Genomic DNA, 24,996 nt, shown 5'->3' on the forward strand with positions numbered 1-24,996 from the left:
ATCAGCCTTGGAGTGGAAGTAAATTCCAAGTTCTAACAGAGACAAAGCACTCTTTCTCTTGGGATTCCAACACCTAAAGAAAGGAAACCTGAGGCCCAGGAGTCAGTGCAGGGGAGGGAACAGAGAGCACAGGAGGGGACTGGCCTCACAACCCTGGTCGCCATCTAGGTGGCAGGCTGCTCAGCTCCAGGAGAGAGTTCCCAGAAGCTGCCACCCTTTGAAAATGATGCTGAGTTCTCAAAGTGCACATCTGACAGGCTGGCCAATGGGAAGGATGTCCTCGCACAGAGGTCTGTGTTCAGATAGCAGTTGACCTTAAGGCTTGCTCAGGGAACCCGGGGAAAAGGTGAACCTTATTTTAGTTGATCCTTCAAGTGTTGTACATCCCTGTTCAGTTAAGTAATAACTGAACCAAGTCCTAGAGGGAAAAAAAAAAGAAAAGAAAAAATGCTTTTGATTTGATTTACATCTGTTATGAAATAATTATCACAATACGGTTAGCTAACATCCATCATCCATCATTTCACATAGACTATAAAGAAAGAAGAAAAGAAAAGAGAAAATTTTCTCCCTGTGATGAGAGCTCTTAGGATGAAATTCTTGATAGCTGATTTAAAAAAAAAAAAAGTAGAGTTTAAAGGGATGTGGATTTATGGATACCTGTTCAGTATCTGAAGTGCTAGCACTTGACTGAGCTGTTTTGAGATGTGATGTTATTTCACACCACCATTCACAGAATCTGTATTACTGCATACTGTGCTCTTGGAATTGGACCATTTATCACCTCAGCTAAGTGTTTCTCAGTACCTAATCAGCATTTTTTAAATTACAAACAACTTTCCATAGCAAAATATCTCTTATTAAGACACAAATCAAATGCAATATCCAATATCTCAGGATTACTCGTTAATGGTGTGTGAATTCAGCAGATACAATGGTGTGCATGGTAGAAATGCTGCCTTAAAGTCTATCAGGGGAACAACACCCAAACAGCCAGGTAAAGCAAAGTATAATGAAATGAGTGCCAAACAGAGGTGCCAGCACAGTGTGGCTGGAGCGCCGAGGAAACAGTGGCTGGCTCTGATCCGGGGTCAGGCAGGACTGTACAGAAGTCTTTCCTGGATTGAGCTGAAGCTGCTGGGGTCCTTCTGTGCTCATTGTATCTGCCATGAGGCCCCTCACGTATACCTCTGTCTTCACCAGGCAGAGATCGGATCTTAATCATCTTTGTGTGCACAGCCTCTCCCAAGATGAGGTATGATGATTGATTAAGTAAGCAAAGGCAGCATTTGGACCGGGTTTGAGAGAAGTCTGTTAAAGGCAGGAAGTCGGAAAGCCCAGAGCTGTCTCAGGGGTGTGAGGGGGATGCACCCCAAGGGGGTTAGGGCTGTGTGTCACAGGAGGGGTGGGCGGAGGACCAGCTGCTCATCTGGACCATGACAAGAAGGGTGGAGTTCGATTCTGTAACAGTGTCTCCTTAGGTTTGTTTAAAAGGAGTGTGTGTGTATTGCTAGTCTACCATCCACTGTGTCACCTGTATCAGAAACTCAGACTGCCTGTTTCCCTTTGATTTTTTTCATTCAACATTTACTAAGCAACCACTGCTCACAATTGGACATGAGTTGGGGCCTCTCCTTAGGGAGTCCCACAGTCCAGTGAGGAAGGTAGGCCAGCACTGTAATTAGCAATGGTAGAGACAGCAACAAGGTGCTGTGGAACCGAGAGATGATGGGATACTTCAGGGAAGGCTACTTAGGGATAGTGCAGACTGGCTGGAGTCTTGAAGGATGAGTAGGAGTTTGAGTAATTGGTTAAATACATAGTGGTGCTGTATCTACATGGAACAGCAGTGATATGGAGGGGGATCTCTGCTCAAAATGGAATGAATGGCAGACTGAAAAGGGAGACTCAGTGCTCATTTTCCATATTTTGTTCGTGCTTTTTAATTATTTTATATTACACTTTAATATTCTTTATTTAGATCAGATACTGATGAAAATGGAAGAAAAAAGGATAGAGACCTGATAGTTTAGACATCTCCATCCACAGCCTAATAATCTACAGCTATAAAGTCTTGTATGAACACTAAGTTTTAGTGTGTATTAACTCTTGTTTTGTTTTTAATATGTTATTTAGACCAATATCCAGAGAGCAAAAAATAACCTTTAGAAAATTAGAACATCAAACATTAAAGTGCTATTGAGAGATTTTAAAGAATTAGACTGTGCTTTAGATTGGTTTTCTCCAGAAACAGACTGTAAAACAAAGATTGGAAGGCAAATAGTGTATGTGAGGAGGTGCCCCGGGAAGCAAGAGCCATTAGAGTGGAGACGTGCGATTGCAGAGGAGAAGCCAGTGCAGGATCTGTTAATGAGCAGGTTACAGCTGAGGGCAGCTGGGGCCCCGTCCTGCTCAGGATGCCTGGGCGATAGTGTAAGGACGAGCCTCAGAGAAGCCCTAAGTAAGGGGGGAGAGTTGGGTGTTTAGAGTCCCAGACTCTTTAGTTCAAATGAAGTCTTCAGTGGAGGCTAAACCAAAAAGATAAAAGCAGAGCTTGGAGAAGTGAAACATCGCCACACACATTTCCTCCTCCTGTCATCCTGGGCCTTGGTTCCACCCTCCAAATGGGTTCTCCTGGGAACCTGCAGGACTTGGAGGGGCATGGTTTGAAAGGTGGTGGCTTTGCAAGATGACTGGACACCAAGCAAGGCTTGGAGGCTGCCAAAAAGTACCTGTGCATGTGAGTTCCTTCCACATAGTGTGATGGCCATCATGGAGATTATTGAAATTTCATGTTTAATTTTTTACGAATCCCAAGCATGACATTATTTTACTTTCCAAGTGTGAAATGCACCGGATTTGGATGTAGGTTTCATAACAAGGACAGATGTTGCAGGAGCTTTAGTTTGGACATCCAGGACTTTGACAGGAGAACGCCATATAGGACAGTTGTTTTCATTGCAATTAAAATAAAATGGCTTATCTTGAGTTAACTCCGACCTATTTTTATGCCACTGCTAATAATGACAAAATGTTCTGGGGGGAGAAGTGAAGTGTCTGATCCATGTGAAATGGATTTGAATACTTTTGTCTCCTGTTTTTCTTCTCAGGTTTCTAATATTCAGGCAAGAACAGTTGTTTTGTCCTGGGCTCCCCCTGTTGGACTTTCATGTGGATCCCACAGTGGTCTTTCCTTCCCCTACAGTTACGAGGTTGCCTTATCAGACAAAGGACGAGATGGAAAATACAAGATAATTTACAGGTAGAGTATATTTCCATGTGTGTTTCTCAGCTGCTAAACAGTGAAATTGGTGTTATTAAGGAGAATGAAAGCAAAGGAAAAATTTACTGGCTTTGCAAATTGTCCTTTAAGTAGTTCTTTTTAATAATTAGTGGTAATTATAATGTCAAGGGTTAATTTTGTTCAGAGTAATTGCTAATCAGAAATGACTTTTATAGAGCTATTTGGTGTTGGTCAAATATGCCACTTGATTTATGTTAGCTTGCCAATGTGGTACCAGAGAAAGTTTTCCATTAATATTGTCAGGGCAAAAAGTGAGTGTGACTTTTATAGTTTTTACTCATATCATGCACTCATTTGATTATCTTTTTTTAGGCCCAGACCTTTCTCTAGATTTGTTTTTTTTTTAATTCTGTCAGATGATTTCCATTTCACCATCCGACTTAATCCTCCACACTAGTTTTCTCAGTCTGTAGTAAAGATTACTTTAAATCATTTCATTCTGAGACTTTCTTAAATGGTCAAAAGTTTAGCACACAGAGTAAGGGATTAACCCCTTCTGCTTTGTGGACTCCCAGATATTAACCAGTCAAATGATTTATAGCCCTGTCCTAAATGTGATAAAAGTTTTTAAGGTCAAATCTTTTCTTTTGTGATTGCTGGGCACTGCTCAGGTTTGCAGGGCAGGAAATCAGAAGGGCTGGTCTTGTTTTAACTACTTGTTTGACGTCTCTGGGACTGGCCCCAGGAACAGTGTAACATGGCCACACAGATCCCACCCCTTCCTCCTCCAGAGAGGCTGGTTTTCTCTCCTGGTTCCCTGCTGCGTCAGTGCTGCAGACCCTGCGTCTCCCAAGCCCTGTACCTAATTCTCAACTCGCTCCAGGGACTTTTCTTCTGGTCACAGGAAAGGGAGAAAGAAGGAGGGAGGGAAGCCCTTTAGCCACTCTCTCCTCCTGTTGCTGCCATCGGGCTTCTGTTGGACTGGACTCTTGCAGGAAGCTCCCCAGGTTTCTCTAGCATCTACTCTTGCTCTCCCACCATCCAGCCTCCACGCTACAGAAAACATAAGTTGGACCATGTGACTCCCCTGTGAGAACACCAGGTGCTTCTCCACTGCACTCATAATATAGTCCTAACCCCGTATTCTGCCTCACAACCACTGGGGTCAGAATGGGTCATGACCTTAACAAAATATAGAGCACCATTTCCCCCAGCCCCTGCAAACCAGTTACATTCTATCAGTGCACGAGGATCAGTGGCAGCGGGAGCTAGAGTCCCAAGCGCTCAGAGGAACAGGCAGGTGACAGAAGTGAGACAGGAGGAAGGTTGGGAATGAGGAGAACAGGAGCACTCCTGTGTTCATCTGGCGGCAGCAGCCACCACTCACCTCAAACCGGTTGTTGCATAGGGAACGTTGGCCTAGATTTGCTGATTCTCTGGATTGTTTTAAAGGAAATGCTGAAAATCCAAATTGATAGTAAACTTGCCTAATGTTAAACTAAGTCAGCAAATTCAAAACACTTTAAAGTGCAGGTCAAACAGCAGAGCTGCAGGCAAGGTGTGGACGTTGGCCACCAGGTTGCAACTTTAAAAAAGTATTTTTATTTGAATAATTTTGAACTTATGTTGCAAAAATAGAGATCAAGGAATATGTGAATATCCTTCACCTAGGTTTACCTGTTTCTAACTTTTGACCCTATTCAGTTTACTATTTGACTTTCCCTCCCGTTAGCTCCCCTCTTAATCTATGGTTTTTCATATTAGTTTTATATATCGTGGTCCTGTACTACTAAATACTTCAGTATGTTTCCTAAGACATCTTCTTAAATAGCTGCAGTGCAGACTTTGCATCAGTACCATACTTTCATCTAGCCCATCGTCCGTGTTCCAGTTTTGTCAGTTGATTAAGTAATGTCTGCTGGAGCATTCTTCTTCCCCTCTAGGACAGAATCCGTTCTAAGGCCAGATACTTCAGTTAGTTGTCATGTCTCAGCAGCCTTCTTTAATTTGGAACATTTCATGATATTTCATTGTCTTTTACGAGCTGACTATTTTTTTCCATCTTCCTCTTTAATAAAGAAAACTCACATGTATAGATACTTTTCAAAACAGAAATGTTACTTTACATATTACTAGCAGGGCAGTAAGTTTAAATTTTTTAAAAATTGTGACTAAATTTCAAGCATACAGAAAAGTAGAGAAAACAGTGCAATGAATCCCCAGATACAGCCATCACTCATAGTTAACAGTTATCAAGATTTTGTCACAATCCATATCCCTCCTGTATTATTATTATTATTGTTGTTATTACTGAAGCATTTGGTAGCAATTCACAGATCACACACCAGGGTACTCCTACATAGTTCAATATGGATCAACATAGTTTTTTTTTTTTTTCACTTAACTATAATGTCATTAATATCTAGAAAAGCTTAACAATAATGTCTGGCATCATTTAATATCTACGCTGTATTCAAATTTCCTCAGTTGTCTCAAAAATATGTTTTTAAAATTGGTTTGTTCTCATTAGAATCCAAACTGGGCCCACTCATTGCATGGGTTTGTTATGTCTCATAAATCTGTTTTAATCTTGAATAGTCCCCTTCCCCATTTTCTTTTGTATGTGTGAAATGATATAGCCACTTTATTATTTTTTATTTATTTAATTTAAAGTTTTTTTTGTTGAAGTATCATTGACATGCAATATTAGTTTCAAGTGAATCTCCCACCTTTTTAAAAATTCTTGACCATTTGCAAAAAAATAGATCACTTTCTTGCATTCTGAATTTATGGTGTCCTTTAACTTGATCTTCCCTCCCCCATATTTCTTATAAATTGGTAGTTAGCTCTAGAGCTTAGTCAGATTCGGACTTAACACCTGTGGAAGGAATGCTTCAAGGTGGTTCTGTACACTTCCTCTTCCAACACAGTGGGAAGCAACAGTGTTTGGTGGCCTCGCTTGATTAAATCATGTTTAAGAATTATCCATTGAATTGACTGAAAAAAAATTTACTTATTTGAAATATAGTTGACATACAGTGTTGTTAGTTTCATAGTGATTTTTTAGCTGAGGGATAGTTGATTTACAGTATTAGTTTCAAGTGTACAACTGATTCAAAATTTTTATAGATTGTCCTCCATTTAAAGTTATTGGAAAAGTGTCTGCTATATTCATTGTGCTGAACAATATATCCTTGTAGCTTATTCATTTTATACATAGTAGTAGTTTGTACTTCTTAATCCCTTACCCCTCTCTTGCCCCTCCCCACTCTACTCACCCCATTCAGCCATCAGTTGGTTCTCTGTATCTGTGAGCCTATTTCTGTTCTGTTCTGTTTGTTTGTTTTATTTTTCAGATTCCGCATGTAAGTGATAACATGCAGTGTTTGTCTTTTTCTGACTTTTTTCACTAAGCATAATAACCTCCAGGTTCATCCATGTTGTTGCAAATGACAGAATTTCATTCTTTTTTATGTCTGAGTAGAATGCAGTTATGCCCACACACATCCCCCTCACCTCTTAAAAGAGTTTTAATGGGAGCATTCCTTATTTTATGTTGATTGTTTTCTCATGATTAAGTTGAGGTTCTGTTGTAACTTGTGGTCAGATAAATGGTTTTATTTTGTATAGGAGAGCTATTTATTAGTATTGATATGTTAGGGAAGCAGACTGAAATTTCTTCAAGAGTTGAGAAGTTAAAGCTTTTGGGGTTCCTGCCATGATAAGCCATGAGAGCCACCTTCAGTTGAGAGCTGGTACTATTATTTATACTTATGTTTATCTGTATATCTATTCAATTTGCTTGCTTATTTACTTAATTATTTTTGTGATGTTACTATGAAGAAATGATAAGATCTTTTGCACTTTTATTAGTAAGTTAACCTTGCCATTTTTCAAATCTAGAATGACATCATTTAAAGGAATCTAATTTTCTAGTCCAGAAAAATGCTGTCAAATGGGAAAGTTTATTTCTGGCTTATGGTGGAATCAGACATAATAATTCTTGAATCATTGTTGGTACATGACTATGAGACTCAAATCCAAAACCTGTTGTGTTTTTGAAACTGATATCATTAACTAATAAATGATTTTTCTTTACAGTGGAGAAGAATTAGAATGTAACCTGAAAGATCTTAGACCAGCAACCGATTATCATGTGAGGTGAGTTAGGATATAAGAGCAGCTGAATAGTAATGAAGAATTCAGATTTCTAAAGTAAATCATGTCCACCTTTTTAAACCTGTTTGGTTAACAGCACTTGCCTAACAAAGAGTTGCAGTACCTTTGCTCATTGGCCATTCCTAAGTGTCCTGATAGAGATTGGGGGTCCACACAAGTACTTCCAGTAATGGAAAAGTAGATGATACCCTGAACAGAATTTTAAAAATTACTTTTAAGAAGTAATTTTTATTTTACGTAGTCTTCTATGATCTATTGGAGTGTGTGGTTTAATATATGATATTTTTTTATAAAAGAATTTTTACCATAGATATACCAGTTGTTTTATTGTAGACCATACATGCATGTTCAGCCCAGATAACTAAATGAAACCCTTCCCATGTTTAAAGAACACCTTTGGACCTTAAAAGACAATACATTTTGAAATAAAACAAGTAATGCAGATATCAAAATTGTCACTAACAAGAACTAACCCAGTTTGCCAAAAAGCAAAAAAATTTGTATAGTCTGATATGTAGTCTGAAATCTCTACTGTGATTTTTCTGGAATCTCTCCTGTGACTGCTCTGGAAGGCAGGGCTAGCTGATCTTAGGAAGAAACCGAGCCAGCCGCAGACCTGTGAGGGGGAAAGTATTATCTGAATTGTTACAGAGCTCATCTGTTTATTCAAAGATCCATCTATATATCCATTTGCAAATAGGCAGATTTCTTCATCTGAATGTGATTCTTAATATTTTTTAAGTTTTAATTTAAAATTTTACTTTTTAAATTTGACCATTCTAATTTTGTCTACTAGGATGCACAACAACAAAATCTCCTTTCTTTAATTGTCTGTGTGTATATCAACATTGTGTAATAAAATTGCAGGCATCAAGCACACATCCTTTATTGTAATTTCCAAAGGATAATTCACACCACATGTTGCTCTGTGGTGGAGTAGAGGGAGGGTAGTCCAATAGGAAGAGCGTATGTTAATTACCAGGAGGCTTGAGTTCAGTCTGGTTCTGCCATGAATTAACTGTTTTAACTTTGGTCAATCACATAGAATCTGTGCCACAAGATTCTTGGGAACAAAGATAGGGGAAGTTGGGGTGTGTTCAGGTTATAATGCCTTATTAGCTGCATAAGTGTTTAAAACCACATTTAAAGCATACATAAAAGAGCAAGGTTTTTCATATTCAGTCATAAAATGTACATCTGCTTAGCTATTGTATTGTTTAGATGATCTCTATTGCAATCATGTTTTCCTCTTTAAATCAAAACTTTTGGATTTAAAGTTAGCTTCAGCCCAAATGTATTGAACTTTTCACACCGTCTGTACAAACAAAAAGATTTGTATAATTTGTGAAGCTGAGATGATAATAGGAATAGTTTAACCATTCTTTCAAATGGTTGATTGAACAACAAACCAGAAAGTGTTAACACCATATAGGGAGTCATGTCAGTGTTCTCCATTAGACATCGTTAACATGTTTCTTTTTTTCCCCTCTGTCTTTTAGCAGTTCATTGTCATTGCTTTGCTTAAGGTTTACATTATTAATTTGCTGTTCATTCATGAACTGACACTGTCTTTTTAAAGAAACGTAAATGTCACAGTCTGCCCTTTATTTACTATCTTGTCTGTTTCCCTTAGTTTCTTTTTAACCCCTCTTAGAAAGGGTAAATTTTAGAATACTTGCTTGTTAAGTCTTTTACTGCCATGTCTTAAGAACACCTTGAACTCTGGGCAGACAAAAGGAGTAATAACGGGTTCTCCAAATAAACAGCATGAGGAGCATCTGAAGGCCTTGCATCCGGACTTCCTCCTAACACATCTGGGGTCCCACACTTGTGACACATTTGACACGTACGTGACACCATGCATATGCAGCCTAAGGCACCACCAGCTGTTACTTGGTCTAGCTCTCTGCTGGCCAGAGAGAAAGAAAATTCTCCCCTCTTTGGTCATGATCTTAGTATTTTAAAATATTCTTTCCTAAGAAAAATGTCTACAATCCAAAATACAGTCTCTTTGCCCTGCCTAGTCCATAATCCATGTAGATCATTTATTTTTCAATCTAGAGAAGACTTTTTAACACTTCCAACCCCTACTTAATTTTAAGTTCCTCTGCCTTAATTTGCTTTGGCGAGGCAGCATGATAATCTGTTGGACAAAGCTTGGAATTGGGAGTTAACGGTTCAGTCACTTACTGAGGGTGTGTGATTGGGCAAGACATATAAACTTCAATGGCCTTATTTTCTCATTCATAAAATGAGGGTAATAATGATACTAGGCTCAGGAAAATGGTGTGAGAGCAGATGAAATATATGTGCAAATGTGCTATAAACCTGTAAAGTTAAAAATGTTGTTTTTATTTGTTTTGTTTTTCTAAAGTTGTTGCAGTTTTCCCACACTCTAAAAATAGAAACAACTTCACACTACAGGTTCTTTGAACCTGTGTATAGTTTGACCATGTCACTCACTGTTTTATTGAGATAAACATATATCACAATTAGCACTGAAAAAAAGCAGCAAAATCTCTTTTTATGATGCAATTGAGTTAACATTCTCAAAGTCTTAGTTCCAGGAATGTAAGCTTTTATCAACACAGTAGTCTCAAACATAATTTTAACAGTCACCTATAAGGCCTCAAAAGACTGTGTGGAAATATTTCCTCACTAGATTCCCTAACAGAAGTTACAAAAGAATTCCATTACTGTACAGTTGCAAAATGAGCAGTTATGTTCGTTGCCACTTTTATTGATTTGTGCATCACCGATTCGGAAAGTGTCGCCCTGCTGGAAGTCTGGAGAGCCAATGATGAGAACAGAGATGTTTCTTTTAGCAGCGCCAAGCAGGCTGTATTCTCCTTCCCGTTCATAATAGTGCACATGTGGACAAAGGCCTGTGGAAGGCCTGTTCCAGTCACTGTGCAGCAGAGTGAAAAGGTTCTTTCTCACATCAGGCCCTGAAGTCTCACCTAAGGGCTCCTTCCTCGTCGATTCTGACTTTGCTCCTCTGATCCCATCCCCTTCCCACTGATTGCTCGGCATCTGTGTAGAACGCTTCCTCTCCTTTTCTGCTCTCCCTCCCTCGTGTCAGTGAGTGCTGTGTGAGTTCACCAGTCAGACACACAAACCAGCTTTTGAAGTAGCAGTCTCAGTCGTGGGGTTGTGTCGTTGGACTGTGGTGCTTGTCATCAGTTCCTAGGCAGGGATCGCTCTCGACTTCTCCTTGCTGTCTCCTCACTGTTACTGGGAACACCATGTGAAGAGACCAGTGACGTCCTTGAGACGGTGCTGTGGGTCTCGCACTTGCCGTACCATTTAGGCCAAATTCCACATTGGAAATTATATCCTAAGACATTTCAGGTTTAAAAGATTTTTTTTTCCTTTCTCACCTTTTGCTACGAATTTTTGTGTGTCATTGCTCCACATCTATTCAACCTTTTTTTTTTTTTAATCCTGGTGATTGGGGAAAAGATATTCCTCTATTATGTTGATTTGAAAAATTTAGTTGTTGGGTGTTGGGTTAGATTTTTATTGAAGTCATCACTTTTGTATTAGTCAGTTCTCATACAAATTGCTTTTTTTGGTTTAATGTTAGTTGAATGTTTAAAAGAAATCAATTTTTAATTGTCAAAGTGTATTTATTCAGTGCTTCCATATAAGGCATCGTGTTACATGTTGTATAAAGCCACCACTGCCAAATCTGCAGGGGGTGGGGTGGTGTGCTTGAGAGAGAGAGAAATTATTTGTGTGTTTGTTGAGGAAGGGAGAGAAGAATGAGAAAGGTCTAATACATACATATAATATACACACATAAATAAATAGCAATATATTTTATAATACACATAAGTATGTAACTTAACAAACATTTATATGTATTCATTTACTTATACACAAAGAATAGCATATTTCTCTTTTAATTGGTAGTTTTGTAGTTAAAACTGACATTGAGTATCATTTTACTGTGGGAGTCAAGAATACATATTTTTATCAATGATAGGATAATCAGAAATTTGAGTGACAGAGTGGATAACAATTTCATGACAAAATTTCAGGCTGTTTTCCAGTCATTGGCATAAACAGTCTGGCAAAGAAGTCACCCAGAGATGATATCATGTAATAACATTTCCCAGAAAAATTATGTGATGAAATATTTCCAAAAACATGAGGTTGACCAGCTCAGTGCACAGTTATGAAATAGGTGTTATTGACTAAAAACTGTGGCTCCTAGTATGTTACAGATGTGCTGGAGGAAGTTGGAGGCAGATTTCTGAAATTCCTGGAGCACCTGTTTCATAAGCATTTAGTCAGTATTTAAACTGAAACAAATGTGAAAACCCAGCACAAGATTAATTGTATCTTAGAAAAATGTGTTCTTCTTTGCTGGGGTAAGTGCTAAAGGAACTGAATTGTTGGCTGACATGTTTAACCTAGGAAACCGCCCCTGTTCCACAGATCCTCCTGTCACATGATAGTATTCAGAGAAGACACATCAGCATCATGTGAGAAATGTTATTGCAACATTCTTGAACGTGTAAGGTCATTTCCAGAGACTTCTTTTCTGTAATAGTTACTGGTGAAAACAGATTGACAAACATGAAACTGGTTGTTATTACAACTACTTGCTGTCTGTTTACTGAACAGTTTTAATGGACAGATGTAATCATGGGGTACTTAGATGGTCATGTTTTAGATACTGCGTGCAGTGCATTTATATTGCCATATAAAATGGCTCTCGTTGCCTTTGGAACAGACTTTTATCAGTACAGAGCACCGACTCCTAATTTAGACAAAATAACATTCTTTGAGTGTAAACACAGGAGAAATAACTCCTTGTGGCCCATACAACTGTCCCATCTTCAGCTACCTCAAATTTTTGCTTCTGCCATCAGGTCCTTTTATTCCTACTGTCATTCCCCCTGACCTGGCTATCAGGAGCCTCCTTCACTCATGTTTCTCTAGCCTAAGTATGGATTTGTGACTCCAAGAATCTCATTAAAAAGAAAGAACCAACTTGACTGAGTCCAGACTCCCCAGATAACTAGCTGTGGTCCGGTCTGCAAGTACTCTGCAGGCCTTCCCCTGCCTCCTTTCCCCTGTTGTGTTACCCGCATTGGTTTTTGGTGCTGACTGTTGTGAATATTTAGGACCTGGTCTATCTGTTCTACTATAGTCTGAATTTGTAAGCAAATACCTAGTGACTGCAAAATGAGATGCCTATGGGAACACAAGTGGGTAAAAAGGATTGGATAAAGGCAGCCGCAAAGCATTCCCAGTGCCGGGAGACAGTCACAGAGTGCTGGGGACCCTGCACTGGACAGCCCCGACTAAGGGGGCTACAGGGGGCGCTGCTCTCAGCTTCATCAGGTTGCTGTCATGTAGGTATGCAGTTCAGTGTTGCTAGAACTTCTAGTTCTTAAGAGAAGACAGAGACGTTCATTTTTTAAAATGAGAGATCTCAAGGATTTTGTTCAATATTGGCTTAATTTTTAACTTTTTACTTCCCAAGATTTCAGTTACAATCAAAAGTGGACAGTAATTTAATGAACTCTCATCTGCCTACCAGCCATCGTTCTATTTCCTTGGTGCGCTCACCTTTTCTCTCCTCCAGCAGTTATTTTGCAGCAAAGTCCAGACATGGTATTATTTCACCTGTGAACCACATTACCATCATCGCATACCCTGTGCCCATCCAAAATAAAACTGATAAATTCTTTAATGTCTTTAAAATCCAGAGACTGTTCCCATTTCCCCAATTGTCTTAAAAATGAAGGTTTTGTTTTTCAGTTTGTTGTAATTGGAATTCAGACATGGTCAGGAATATTGTGTTTGGCTGATAGCTCTTAAATTTCTTTTAATCTGTAGGTTTTCTCTCCATCTCTCTCTCTCTCTCTCTCTTTTTTTTTCCTCTTCCTGCAATTTATTTGTTGTAATAAATTTTCTTTTTGTCCTGTAGAATTTTCCACATTGTGAATTAGGCTGATTGCATCCCTGTAGTGTTGCTTAATAGTGTTCTCTCTGTGTTTCCCATACAGCAGTGAAGACGTTTAATCAGATACAGGTTCAATTTTTCTCTCATTAGGAGTGCAAAATATCTGCTTGTCTCTTTTTTGTTAATAATTGCCTGTGTCCTTTAATTCTTTGGTGGCTGTAATATTGTAAAACATGTGTTCCTCCCCCACACATGTACATTTAGGGCCAGATGCAATCCATGAGCCTTCGGTTGGAGAATTCAACTGATCTGCTGAAGTTCAGGCAGGAACCTTGCCTATGTCTGGAATGTTCTATGATTCATTTTAAGTAACTTACTCTCAGTGAACCTGTCCTGATGCATGGAAACGGTCTTGCCAAATCTACCATTCAGTTTTATATGATCGTGTGCCTACTTATAGTGAATGCAAAAAGCAAAATTTCTTTCATCAGGTTGGGTGAAGAGCATCCTGTCGATAAGCATCTTTTGTTTGGATCAAATGGATCAAATGTCATGGTGTCCTCCCGTCAGGCAAACAAGTCAAATAGCCAGTAAATACGTGTTTTACCTTTTAGAATGAAAGGTAGGCATGTCTGTTAGAACTTTTGACTTGAATGATCTCTGTAAATTTTTTGTGATGGACTTTGAGGAGAAAGGACCTTAAAAATTACCCCTCTAGTTAGGTTTTCCATGTTATCTTTAGCTGCTGCTTATTCATTGGGCAGAATGAGGGGAAATGGATCGTGGGTACTTAGAGAAATATAATTACAGGATGAGTAAGGACAGGAGGGAATACAGGATAACAGATTTCTATGACTGAATACAGTTGATCCAACTTTCTAGCTGTGTAGCTTTGGGAAATTTACTTTACCTCTGTAGTCTGAGTGTTGTGTCTTTAATGGCACCTCCTAAAGGGTTGTTAAGAATTAAGAATTTGATATATTTACCAATTCTGAATAGCTTAATCCTTGTATCTTTTTAGGCAGCAAAGGTTTCTTTGTTGTCTTTTTGAAAGAGGATGTTTTCAAGGTATTTTTTTAATGCCCAATATTTAAAAAATGGAAAAGTAGAAAGGAAGATGATAAAAAAAATCAACATAATCCTATTTTATGCTATTTGAAAGGAATGTGGTTTTCTAATGGCATGTTATATGCTTTTTCTTCACAGCTTCTCTAGAGAAATCAGGCCCATATGTTCAGTATTGAGCCAGGTATTTTAATGTGCACAACGCACATCTTTAATCTTGGCTCTAGGTGCAAGAGTTAGATGCTCACATGGATAAACTGTACCTGAACAGTGTTTTTATTGAATTAGAGAGATGCATTTGGCAGTAGATAGCACATTTCTGTGTGTGAAATGTCCTCATTTCTACCTAAATATCTGCAGCGTTACGAACAGTTCAGAGGTGATGTCTCACCTGTGGTTTGTACTCCTACCTCTCTCTCCAGTTTGTAGACTCTTATCACTGCTTCCTGTCTCCTTTCACCCAACCTCTGACTACTTCGAGCCTCTTTCCAGACAAAGTCAACCAGAGAGTGGCCTCATGGTTTTTAGAAAGTACATTTGGAGACCATTTGGGGGATTCAGGACATTTTCTTATTTAGCATATTCTTTTCCAGTCAGCAGTCTCTCCCTGTCTTAAATGGGGCTGGGTGTTTCTGAGAATTAGCAGGAGAGAGGCACATTGCCTGTTAGTCTGGTCTTCCCCTGGAAATGCTGACCACAGTCAGGTCAGGACAAGACCGGTAGATAGGAAGGGGGGTCATGGTGTGTACTGTGTAAGAAATTCTGTTCCTCTGTGGAAAACCCTGGGGCAAAGCTGAGATAAACACCCTGGTCTTCCGTGATGGGCCACTGCCGCTGACTGTGTGTGTCTGTCTGTTTTCAGGGTATATGCTATGTACAATTCCGTAAAGGGATCCTGCTCTGAGCCAGTGAGCTTCACCACCCACAGCTGCGCGCCCGAGTGCCCCTTCCCACCTAAGCTGGCACACAGGAGCAAAAGCTCCCTAACCTTGCAGTGGAAGGTGGGTAGCGCAAAGTGTCGGGAGTACTCTGAGTCTGTAGCCATTGGAAACATTTATCTGGCACTGTTCCAACTTGGTGATAGTGTTTGGTTTTCTACATAGTGACTATGTGAAACAAATTGTAATGATGTCCAAAGTGACCATCTCTCTAAAAATTGGGCAAAGGGGTGGGAGAGGAAATTGCAAAATCAAGTTTTAGCTTTCTTTGCAGGGGGATTTGCTAAATCTCTTAGGATCATGAGCAGTACTTTCTAAGTGATATAAGTACTTAAGATATTTACATTTCATCACTCTCTAATAGTTTAATTCACTTCAACAAACATTTGAGGACTTGAGTAAAAAGTTTTTGTGAAGAAAGATTTAAAGTAGCTTTATGGCTCCATTGGCTTCTTTCAGTGGTGACTCTGAAATGTTTAATATTTAAAACTGCCTAGAATGTTTAGTGTTCTAAACTACATTAAGACTTCATTAATTTTTACTAATTAGGCCTTAGATCAGTTAGGATTACCAGTTATATTTTAACATCTCAATTATGTAGTAGTTTTCATGAAACTCAACTTTTTGGCTACAAATACCTCTTCCCAAAGAGAGGTCCTTAAAGTGTAGCATTAGCTTATCAGTCATAGTTGTGTGTTTGTAAGAAAATGGTAAATTATATTATCAATCACTACAGTAATTATCTCTATATATTCATACTTTAAATGTAGCTTAAAATGTTAAATTTGTAGAGAGAGAGGTAATAAAGATGTGTGATACTTGGGGAGAATACTAATGTACAAAAGAAATATGATGGCTAGGGAGATCGCCATTATTGGTGAAGAAATCTTTTATCCTTTTGTTCCCAGAGCAGAGAGTCCAATTTGTCTTGGGGGCTGGTAAAAGCAGCTGAGAACAGTGGTTAGCAACAAATCATGGGCTTCTGTAGGCCCCTCTCGTAGCCAATGAGTGTGTTATTTGGACGAAGGCAAAGTTTAAACTGGCTTAGAATCTGAACTATTTTATTTTCCTTCCTGGCTTCCAGGGATAATCCAGGTCAGTGATTCCCCACCTTTTCAGAGTTTTAACACCCAACTGGTTATCACTGTTTAAGTCTTTGGAGCATATACATCCATTTTAAAATATGTTCTATATTTACACGTATACATATGTAAATATATCTTAAAGAATTAAAGTCCATTTTGTTTGAAAAATATAAGAAATCTTCTGTAAGTTAATCAGAGGGACCCTGGGATCTTATAAACCTAAAGTTGGGAATCACTGATACACACTCTGCTTAAAACCTGGATGAAGTTCAGGTCTCAGGCAGACCAGCAACTTCAAGAAAAAGTGTTCTTATTAGGAGGAAAATGTTTCACATTTTCTTTCTCCCTTTATTTAATTGTAGCTTGGAAACATAGTATTGTTCCATTTGGTTATGTGCAAACTTGAAAGTTCTGGATTCAGTTCAGTTTCCTTGTCCTTAGAACAGATCTCCTGATGACAGTGTTCCAGCTGGGAGCACAGGGACGGGGGGCCATGCTCTGGCTGCCCACCTACCATTGAAGCCACCAAGACACAGGGAGCTCAGGGTCCTGTATCGTTACCTTGTTAGTCAGCGCCGGAGACGGGGCAATGCAAACACCAGGGTCTGTGTCCCCACCCTCAAGGAATCAGGGACTCAGTGGTGGGGCAGGACGTCACTGAGAGATTTGTGAGCGTCATAAATGTACTTCTTACCCTAGGAATGGATTCTCAAGCTAAAACTTTGATTTTTGTTCATTATCTACAACTTTAAATGTATCCCTATCCTGTCTCCCAGACTGAGCCGACAGAAGCCTAAAATTACAGTTTAGTAGAACATAGAGTGCTCACCTGAAATCAGGGGTCGGGACTCCACGATTATATGACTCAGAAGAAAGAAGGAGAAGGAAGGAAAGACGAGAGAGAGGCGTTGCTTTATTAATTAATGTTTACTGAGGCCCAGTGATGTTTTATTATTAACAATAATGAAGCAACAGCTACCGTTCGTGGAGCGCTTCCTATGAGACCGGGCAGTTGAGGAAGTGATTTATACATATTCTCCCATTTCCTTATCACACCCATCCATTCTTGGAATAAGAAATTAAACACTGATGTTAAGTGTGACAAACAGCCGAGCTGGGCCTCCTTGTAGCTCTGGTGACCCGGCTGCCTTCTGCGGGCGGCAGGTCACCGCAGTCTGTGGGCTCTGGCTCTCTCCTGGCGGAGCCAGGCCCGGGTGCCTTTGTACTTGGGAGACGTGGCGTTAGTGCTGAGAGGGACCCTGCTGTAGCGCCCCCTTCTGGCAGCCCTGACCCTCAGCACTGTTTTCTCCAGTTCTTTACTCCCTTTCCCGTTGTCCAAAGCCTGTTTTCTCAGTGAAGCAGATCTCACTATGCTTTTAAGGGGAAAACAAATGATGAAATTTCTTTTTACTAACAGGCAAAGGGCTGACTGCCCCTGGTAATCTCTCTAGGAGATCCCATTTTTTCCTCATTTTTTAAAAAGGGAATCATAATGCCACAGAAGGCTTTCTAATGTTAAGCACTTAAAAAAATAAAACCTGTGGGGGAGAAGTTACAAAGAATCTAAACTCTGGACTCTGAACCTAGCTGGGTCAGCTTTACTCCATCAGACCCCAGGCACTGCAGGCAGTGACACTGTTTCTCTGCTGTCTTTTTTCTCTCTCTATTCTTGAAATTAAAATGCCTCTTAAAAGTTTTATCCCCAGAGGAAGTAGGGCACCACATGGGTCTCAAGGTAGAGGTGCTGGGGAAGGCAGGCTTGGCTGTTTGTGGGGTATGACTCTCTCTACTAGTTGAGTTGTATTAAAATTAGTTTCTGGTAATGTTTGGCCAAAGAAATGCAGGAGTTATGCCCCTGCGGGGAGAGCACAGGACTAGCATGGCCATTGTATGTGAACCAGGTGCATGGCTCAGAACTTTTTGTCTGTGAACAACTTCCACTAATCTCATTTTATTTTATTTTTTAGGCACCAATTGACAACGGTTCAAAAATCACCAACTACCTTTTAGAATGGGATGAGGTAATCACATTTTCACATTCATCCATGTAAAACCCCTATCAAAAATGAAATTGCTGAACAAATGCCATTTTATTCTTTTTTTAAGATGTGCTAAACACGTGGAAAAAAGAATGTAAGTAGAGAAAAATTTAAAAACCAAAGTTATTAACTGTGGAAAAAGGAAATGGACTAAAGTAGTCTAGTGAATTGTGCATTAAAATATGTTTACATGGCTTCTTGCAAGAAATGCTACTGAAAGCAGTGACAGGGTCTTATCTATTTTGGAGTCCCTAGTATCTGGCCAGGCATTAATGAGTATTAAGAAATGGCTGCTTTGTTATCTGGACTGCCCAGGGCCAGCCTGTGTAGATGGTTTTGGTAACATATACAACACCATGGCTTGGGAAGCCTAATTGGTTCCTTCTTCTTGAGTGCCACGTGTGAACTCTGTCGTCGCACTGCTGAGTACTGTTTGTGCGAGATGGAGCAGCACGTGGAGGGCTCACCTACCTGTCAGGCCATCCTGGAATGGGTGCCCCCTTTGCTGTGTCTGTCTCCAGAGGCGTTCGGTGGTTACCCTTGGTGAATTCCTCCTATCCTGAAGGCCGCTGTCTGCCGATTGGTAACCCAGTGCTTTTCTGGCCTTGACGACACTGCACAGAATCTTAGGCAGGAAACATTGGATGCAGAAATCTGTTTCTAAAAAGCAACCATACTGTTAGTTCTTGTAAATCTTATCTCTGTTCATTCATTTACCTTTGTTTCTTTCTGTCATTCTGTGAATGAGCAAAGGGACAAAGGATTTTAAGAATAGGAAATGTGGGATTTGGGAAGCAACGTAAGTTAACTAGTCTTTGTGACTTAAATTTAGGGGCATTAAAACATTCAGAACACAAACAGGCAACAAGTGACTTACCAAGTGTGGAAAAATATATTTTAAAGCAAATGTAAAATGAAAATGGGTGAAACTCTTATGATGAAATTTTGATGTGATTAAGGGGCCCTTCATCACTTTTTGCAGAAGCGTATTTTCCCATCTGGGTTGCATCTGAACAGCAGGAGTTCCAAGTTACCAAAAACAATGATCTGTTGTTCTTGGGACCCTTGTGAATAGTTCCTGTGTACAGATTGGTGAAATCTCAGACTTAACCAGTATATTTTACAGATTAGGTGGATTTCATTTTAAGGTGGCTTGATTGGAAAGCAAAGCCACCTGCTGTGGTCCTTGAGGTTGAGGTTTCATATCCAGATAGTTTACCAGTAAAGAGGAGGCTTTTCTCCTTACACATTTCTTCTCACAGCACTGTGTGTGTGTGCGTGTGTGTGTGTGTGCATGTGTGTGCGTGTGCGTGCATGTGTGTGCGTGTGCGTTTTTCCATCCTGTGTTTTTTGCTGCTTCTCTGCCCTGGACTGTGGCCTCATAAGTTAAGTAAGGTCAGAGAAGTTGAGTGCTCGAATGGGAAACCTCCAAGGAAAACCCAGGTGCTGCAGGAAATGGTACTGGTGACTCAGTTGTTGGCCTCCTTCCCTTTGAATTTGAATTGAAAGTGTCCTGGCATGATGCTGGGAGGAAATATGCTGCAGCCTCAGATGAAATGGAGAAGCTATGTCTGATGACCATTTATAATCAATAGGACCCACGATGGCCTAGTGACCACAAATGTGAAGTTGTTTATTTTGGGCCTTCTCCTGCCTTTCCCCTCCTTTCTCTCCCTCCATCTAGCTTTGTCCTCACTTCTGTCTTCCCCTTTCCTCTTTATATTCCCTCCTACCTTCTAATTCCTGCTGGTGTCTGCTGTGGTGAGCCTTCCCGGAGAATGCAGGTTAATTGACTCTCACCTGCTGTAGGCCTTTTGCCAACACAGGAATTCTTTTATATTCTGTGGCTTAGTATTCTTCAAAGAAGAGAATAAAGAAATCCTGCAGGAAGTGTGAGCACACGAAGCTCTGGCTGTCCCTCTGAAACCTTCTGCTGGTGGTTTCTGGAGCCAGGTGCTCCTGGTACCAGGTCTGTTTGCTGCCTGGACCCTCGTGGAGTATGGTGGGGCAGGAGAGTGAGGGGGGTTTGGCTGGAGTCACCTCCCCCTAAACCTATGGTCTCTCTGGCATCCAGAGTGTTGTAGAAACAAGCTTAAAAGGTAGGAGGAGAGTAGGGTTCACAAAAGTGCAAATCGCTGCTTGAGAGGGAAACAGGTGCTCCCCAATCTCGAAGAAGCTCATGTTTAGGAATCGCACCCTGCACTGTTTCTGCCCTGGCACCCGGTCTAAGAAACACGGCTTGGGGTGTGGCGGCCCCATCCACGTACATGCCATCACTAATGTCTGGGTGTCCCTGTACTTTTATTATAGTATAGCAGTGCTGGCTAGAGTTCCCAGAACACTTCATTCTTTTGCTCAATTCTTAGTCACCATTCCGATAACACAATTAGTGTAAAATTCTGAAGGTGTTAGTAAAATAAGAGCACAGGGCATCAAGTCCTTCTGTCCAGTCTCTAGAAAAAGACTTTCGTGAATGAAAGAGCAGCAGCAGAGAGGCCAGTGAGTGCCCACCTTCATTGCTGCCCCAATTGGGAATGCTGTGCTGAGTTGACCGTGGGAAAAGCCACCTTAATCAATAGCTGACTGCTTGCTGGTCTCTGACAGGGAACAGAAGGCAGAAGTGTGAAGCACGTGGGGAGCTGATACATCCTCTCTCCTAGGTTCATTGCCATTCATTCACATCACTGTTGTCAGAGTTCACTTGGAAATTACTCACTGATAGTTCTGCAAAAGGGTTAGATGCCTACTTTTCTCCATTAATAATTGTGTCTGGCCAATCCCTTAATGTTTCAGTCAGTGCAGGAAGTAACTGTGACTGTGAGATGGTCATGAGCCTAAAAATGGAACACACAGGTGTCCCTGGCTTTTCAGCTCTGGCCATCAGTTTCAGTTTTCCCCTGAAATAGATCAGTTTTCATAACTTGGAAAGGTGTGGCCTTTCCTGGCCACATCCCCTTGTTGTGGTGACTTGGTTGAGTTGCAGTGTTTAGAACTTTGGGGCCTGAAGACTGGCCCTGCATTTTTGTAGATCTTTAGCCACCATGTCCTTCGGGAGACCCCACGTCAGAAAAGCAGAAGGTCATTTTTAAGGCAGTTTCCTGCTTGACTACTGGATGAGTCGTTACTACATTTTAATTTCTTTCTGATCACAACGTATCCCACTGCATGTGTATATCTTAATTTACAAGTCGTGGTCATTCTGAAGCCTGGCAGAAAGCAGATCCAAAGCCTCATGAGGGCTTCTTTCTTCTGCTAGATTTGAGTATGACACCTGGTGCTGACTTCTAAAAAAAATTTTTTTTTATGAATTAAGGTTTAGTTTAATCCAGAATTATGAATAGGAGAAAAGTTCCTTTGCTTTTTAACAGTCAAACAATGCTTAGAGGCTCGATTTCTCAAGATGGCGCATCTTTGCCACAGTGGAAAACGTTGCGGGGGGGGTCCAGAAGGCGGACGTGGTACTTAAAGTTCACTGCCCCGGAGCCACCACTGAGCTTGTCCGTCTGGCCTGCCCTTTGCCCTCCTTGGGCACCTTCCCAACTGAATTGGCCCCTCTGCTGCTTCTCAGATTGATGACACAGAGGTATCTAGGAGAGGTGGGAGTTCTTCTCTAAAAGCAGCTGAGCAGGGGAGGATTAGGGGTGTAGAAGTTTCCAGGGTAGGAAGGGGCTTTTATGAAAAAAGGATTAAGAACCTTTGAATTGACACATAAATGCCTGCCCAGTCTCTTTAAGGGATGGTGATCTGGCCTTTTCCTTGAAATTTTGAGTAAAAGGGCAAACTTCATAGTCAAAAAGAAACTTTATTTTCTATTTTAGGAAACAAAAGTTCTGTAAAGGAAGTATTTATGGAAACTTGCTGTGAGTTCTACCCTTAGATACTGTTTTAACCTGTGCCGTACAGAAATGCTAACCGGTGCTACTGGAGCCAGTTATGCAGAGCAAGCGCCGTGCCCTTGAGATCTCGCGGTGAAAGTGTGGCGTGGATTCATGTGGATTTGTTCAGTGACATGGTGTTCACCTAAAGAGACCTAGCTTAATAGTCTCTGCTTTGTCTCTGCCTAATCAAACAAATTATTTAACCCTCAAGTCTCAGCTTCTCCACTTGCAAAATCATACCTGTTACCTGACAGGTAGGTTAAGATTGAACGAGATAACCTGGGCAGCAACAGATTCTGTGTAATGATTATTTCCAGTCACCCAAGCCCATGTTAAGATCTGGAGTAGGAAAAGTCAACAGTTACAGGATTGTATGAAAGGAATATGGCATTTTTGGTCAGGAACTTAAACAGAAGTCCTGAGGTTAATGGCTCTGGTTTGAACTAAACAAAAACGGACATCAGTACTATATATAGATGTTAATTCGCCATTAGCATAGCTTCCAGACATGACATGTAGGGAATATACGAAAGAACCAGAAAAATAGCTTTGTGAGAATGTGATTAGTGGAGTTCCCAAGACTCTTCCTCACATGTGACTCAGCTAGCCCAAAAGGGAATTTCACATCTGGCTTTCCTGGTGACTAATGAGTGAACACAGCTGTAAAACACAGTAGACTGAGAATACGATAAATACTGCAGAAATCGAGGGATGTATACTTTGCAATAGAACAGAAAAGGCCAGCGGCAGGTAGAGCCCATACACCCCCGGGGGACCGTCACCAGGCAGGCCTGGCTCAGCAGCCCCGCTGCAGGACCCTGGAGCAGCTGCGGGCCCCAGACGGTCACTGTGTGGACGTGCAGTTCAGGAGCAGCCAAGCTAGCCCCATAGGAGGGGCCTGGTACCTGGTTTGTTAGTCTGATTCCTGTTTAACTTAGGTGTTGGCTAGTTAGTATTGATCATCTTTCAGAAGGCTTCTCGGCATGCGTGCATTTGCACAGGGCTCTTCTGGTTAGACAGCAACCCTTCTGGGAGGGGCTGGAGCGTCAGCCAGCAGAGTGACAGTGGGTTCCCCAGAACGGACGCGGAGAGCCTCCCTGCGGGTTCTAGTTGCCGCTGTCTCTGAGGAGCCCTGCTGCCTGAGCTTGCATGGCATGTTGGTCCCGTGGGGAAAGCTGGGAAGGCCCGTTTCCATTCCCCAGCCCACCACCAATGCCTGGCTGGACGTTAGGAGAAATTGCCATTTGCCCAGGCCCTCTGAGCTCTTTTGCTCATTCTTGGGAAATGTCCTTGTGGAGAGTGGGGTCCCAGGTTCATTTTTCACTTGTCCATCAGAAGCAGTCCTTTACATAAATGCCAAATCAGTGACCTGGCAGAATGACAGTGTTTTGCCACATCACAGATCTCTGCTGCCACGTCCAAGGGCGGGTTTCTGAGAGCCAGGGGAATAGCTTTCTCCACTATAGCTCCTTTCAAAGGAGGCAAAGAAGAATTTAATACTCAGGTCCACAGGCATCAAAGCCCAAGCAGAGTTAAAAAGAGCCCTTTCTTTTAGGGACCCCAGCCCCAGGCACTGCACACCTGAAGCAGATTCTCTCTGTGCTTTTTTTTTTTTTTTTTTTTTTTTTTTTTTTTTTACCATTTGTCACGTATGTACAGGATGGGGTTATTACATGCTTGGGCAGCAGACTTTGTGGGGCACTTCCAGCTGAGGCTAAATTACAAATAGCCATGTTGGTCCTTGGCACCTGATTTATCAACTCATGTGTCATGCTTGTTGGTTGCCAGCCACAGGATGGCTGCCTTGGACGTTGGCTCTTGGTTCACTTATAAATTGTATAGACAGCCTGTTCTCAAACCGCTCCCTTGCTCCTCCTCTCCTTTCCCTTCACTCGGACAGTCTCAGCACATTAATCTTTTCAGAGCACCCGACATCAGGTGAACCTCCTCTGCATTTGGAGGGCTGTATAGGAACATTCTGTTTGTTTTAAACCAGAGGACCTGGTGATCATCCTTGGCTATTTGAGGTAGCCAAGCCTCTCCCACAAACATAGAAAACTAGTGTGCCAGGGGATAAAATGCATGCAGTATTTATTTAGTAACATGCAGCCACAAACTACTCCATTGCCTTTTCTTACCTTTGAAAGTCCCTGTGTGCCAGAGTGGTCAGTAAAATGAAAGAGGCATCACTGAGGGGAAAGTGAGGTTTGGCACAAGGAACTTTTGAATCCACCCAGATGTGGAGTGCCTCCACCTCCCTGTTATGAACCCCTTCTTATATATGGTTATGCTGAACACATACATGCTCTTTTATTTCTCAGGCCAAGATTTATCTTTGATGTTGCCTAGGGTCGGCCAGTGCTGGAACAACTTCTAAATATAGATGTACTAGCAGACTAAATCTTTGAGCCTGGCAGTAGTTCAGTTGGCCAGCGCAACCTTAGTTTTCATTTGATTTATCGTTGATGTTTCTGACAGGTTGAACTATGCTGTTACAGAGAGTGCCCAGCCCAGAATCACTCAGCCCATGTCTGGATCCAGCTGACATGGGCCATGAGCACATGACAACTGATAACCAAATGCATGTTACTTGTTCAGCAGGCAGTTATCAAACTGGGTAAGAGCAGCTAGGGAAGCCCACAGGCACC

At 41.1% G+C, this 24,996-nt stretch overlaps 1 protein-coding gene across 4 annotated transcripts in view; it reads left to right on the forward strand.

Annotated features, from left to right (window-relative positions):
- FNDC3B (fibronectin type III domain containing 3B) overlaps positions 1-24,996 on the forward strand; it is a 311,856-nt gene that overhangs the window by 222,472 nt on the left and 64,388 nt on the right. For all 4 annotated transcript variants that reach the window (XM_072960949.1, XM_072960966.1, XM_072960956.1 and 1 more), the window contains exons 8-11: positions 3,111-3,262; positions 7,346-7,405; positions 15,271-15,409; positions 18,399-18,452. In XM_072960949.1, the coding sequence (XP_072817050.1) occupies positions 3,111-3,262; positions 7,346-7,405; positions 15,271-15,409; positions 18,399-18,452 (405 nt within the window). The remainder of the gene's footprint in view (positions 1-3,110; positions 3,263-7,345; positions 7,406-15,270; positions 15,410-18,398; positions 18,453-24,996) is intronic.

This window comes from Vicugna pacos, chromosome 1 (genome assembly GCF_048564905.1).
Source record: "Vicugna pacos chromosome 1, VicPac4, whole genome shotgun sequence".
NCBI classification, from domain to species: Eukaryota; Metazoa; Chordata; class Mammalia; order Artiodactyla; family Camelidae; genus Vicugna; species Vicugna pacos.